The 2,381-nt window shown below is 49.8% G+C and overlaps 1 protein-coding gene across 1 annotated transcript in view; it reads left to right on the forward strand.

The window, feature by feature from the left end:
- The first annotated feature begins 228 nt into the window (after positions 1-228).
- Positions 229-2,381, forward strand: part of LOC102675934 (zinc finger protein SNAI2) — a 3,546-nt gene continuing 1,393 nt past the window's right edge. Inside the window, exons 1-2 of the mRNA XM_006607102.2 lie at positions 229-1,748; positions 1,935-2,377. Of these exons, the coding sequence (XP_006607165.1) occupies positions 1,634-1,748; positions 1,935-2,377 (558 nt within the window). The 5' untranslated portion in view covers positions 229-1,633. The remainder of the gene's footprint in view (positions 1,749-1,934; positions 2,378-2,381) is intronic.

The following is a 2,381-nucleotide window of genomic DNA, read 5'->3' on the forward strand; positions in this document are numbered from 1 at the left end:
GGGAACCGGGCGGATTGCTGCGTATATGCACCAACACGCGCATGCCTCTTACTCGTCGGTGAGCACGTGAAAAGGCGGCTGTCGTGTAAAGGGAGGGGAAGAAAAAGAAAAAAGAAAAAAAAAGAAAGAAAAAACGGCGCAGCAGCCAATACGACACTCGAGAGCGCGCACTCTTATACGTATACATATATACATATATATATACATATATATATATAAATACACATTTACAGAACAACTTATTGGAGGAAGAAAGAAGTACGAGAACGAGAGGGGAAGATTCAGGTAGACCGAACGGAAATTCGAATAGAAAAATGTGAGAGCGGCACATTGGAGAGGGGAGGGGGAGGGGGAGAGAGAGAGGGTGCAAACGTATCCAGGTACGAGCGAGCAAGTTGGTTTAACCAGTAAGAGAAGGGAGACACGTTGGCGTTGAATCGGTGGTGCATGTGCACCGACGACAACGTAGAGGTGACGGGTCGTTGGGCCAGGTCTCGAGCAGTGAGGGGTAGTAATTCTGGAGGGGAGGGTGTGTGTCACGGTGGGGCCCCGGCATCTGCTCTCCGTACAACGACGCGACGCGGGAAGGAAGGAGAGAGAGAGAGAGAGCGAGACGCGGTGTCCCTGTTACTTTCCAAGTGGGACAGGGACGGTGGTGGACGAAAAAGGGGAAATGGGGAGGGAAAAAAGAAGGAAAAGGGTGGGAGCGAGAGGGGAGAGGCAGGAGAGGAGCGCAGCAGGATAATCGCGTCGCACTCACGTCGCATCCTGCACCTCCTGTTGTTGCACAGGAGAGGGAGTGGGGGTATACGCGAGTCGGCGGAACAGATGCCCTAGCTCTGATTGGCCGTTGGCCCGCGACCGGCCGTCCCCTATTGGCGGGTAGCGCGGGGCCCGCAGGCCTGCATTGGCCAGGCAGCACGTGCGGGCCACCTGCACCTGGTTGGTGGGGCGATGTGTTATAAAAGGCCCAGACGCACCCCCCTGCCAGTCAGAGACCGGCTTGCAGCCGAACTGTTTTTAGAATCTCGAGTTCTCACGTTCCTTCAAACATTGTACACTCGAGTTCACCCGCTAACCGTTTATCTCTTTCCTTTTTTCTTTTTTTCCTTTTTTTTTTTTCTTCCTTCCCCTCTTCCTTCACCTTTACTATCCTCTTCCTTTTCTTTTATATTCCGCTCGTGACATCGAATCACGTTTAACCTCCGGTGCCGGTCGAACAGACAGTTCAGTTCACTCCCGACGAGCGAACGGTGAACATCAATTTCCCGCTTCGAAGAAGGAACCATCGTTCCGTGTGTTTGCTACGAGAAAGTGGATAATTGTCGAGGAACGAGAAAGAAGAAAGGAGGACTGTTTTTTCACACTGTTCTATTTGGGACTAAATGTGACAGTGAAGTGATCAAATCCCAGAGGATTATCTTGACAATTTCGTTTTATCTCTGATACAGAGGAATATATACAATATATGCATATATAGATTTGGTGTGAATCAGTGCGAATCGAACAATCGGGAACAATTTGGGATTAAATATCGTAGTGTCACGGCTTCGCGGATATTCCATATACCTGCGAATCGCCGACGCTAATTTCTAAAGAGTGTGAAGATCACGGTGAAAAAAAACTTGTCAAGATGCTGGTCGAAGAAGTGCCGAGAAGTTTCGTGAAGAAGAACAACAATTACAGCCACTGTCCGTTGAAAAAACGGCCAGTCCATATGCTGGACGAAGAAGTGTCGGAAGTTAAAGGTGAGTCTCCTTCGATTTATTTGTTCATCACTTTTCCCCTCTTTTCCAACTCCTCTCCAATTCTCTCCGATTTCTCTTCAAATCCAAAAAATTTCAAATCCAAAAAAAAAAAGAAAGAAAGAAAGAAAGAAAGAAAAAAGAAAATCACCTCGCCTAAGACGAAGTTTCCTTTTTTTTCTTCTCCAGAAGAGATAGAAATCGATGTCGTCATGGACGATATACCCGAGCCAGAGAACCTGAGTACAAAGCCGGAAGATTTGAGCAAAACGGCGGAACGTAATCAGCAACAGGAGCAGGAGGCGACGGAGCAACGGGTGTCCAACGAGTCTCCTTCGCCGATCCCGAAAATCTCATCCTCGCCCCCGTTGATGACCAGGCCGACTTCTCCGAACGCGTTACACGGCCACATCCACCCCGTGCACCATATTCATCATCATCACCATTACCCGACAAAAGTGATCACGCCACCGGTTGGAATCGCGCCGATACACCCGGTGGCCAAGAAGGCGCGAGTGGAAGTAATCCAACACGATAATTCGTCGTCGACGGGCGCCGTGACGGCCACGCCCGCCCCCCTGCACTTCATGGCGAGCAAAGCGCCCCTCGAACCTCTCAATTTGAACACACCGGTCG

The sequence above is a fragment of the Apis dorsata genome, unplaced genomic scaffold, assembly GCF_000469605.1.
Source record: "Apis dorsata unplaced genomic scaffold, Apis dorsata 1.3 scaffold_1, whole genome shotgun sequence".
In the NCBI taxonomy this organism is placed as follows: Eukaryota; Metazoa; Arthropoda; class Insecta; order Hymenoptera; family Apidae; genus Apis; species Apis dorsata.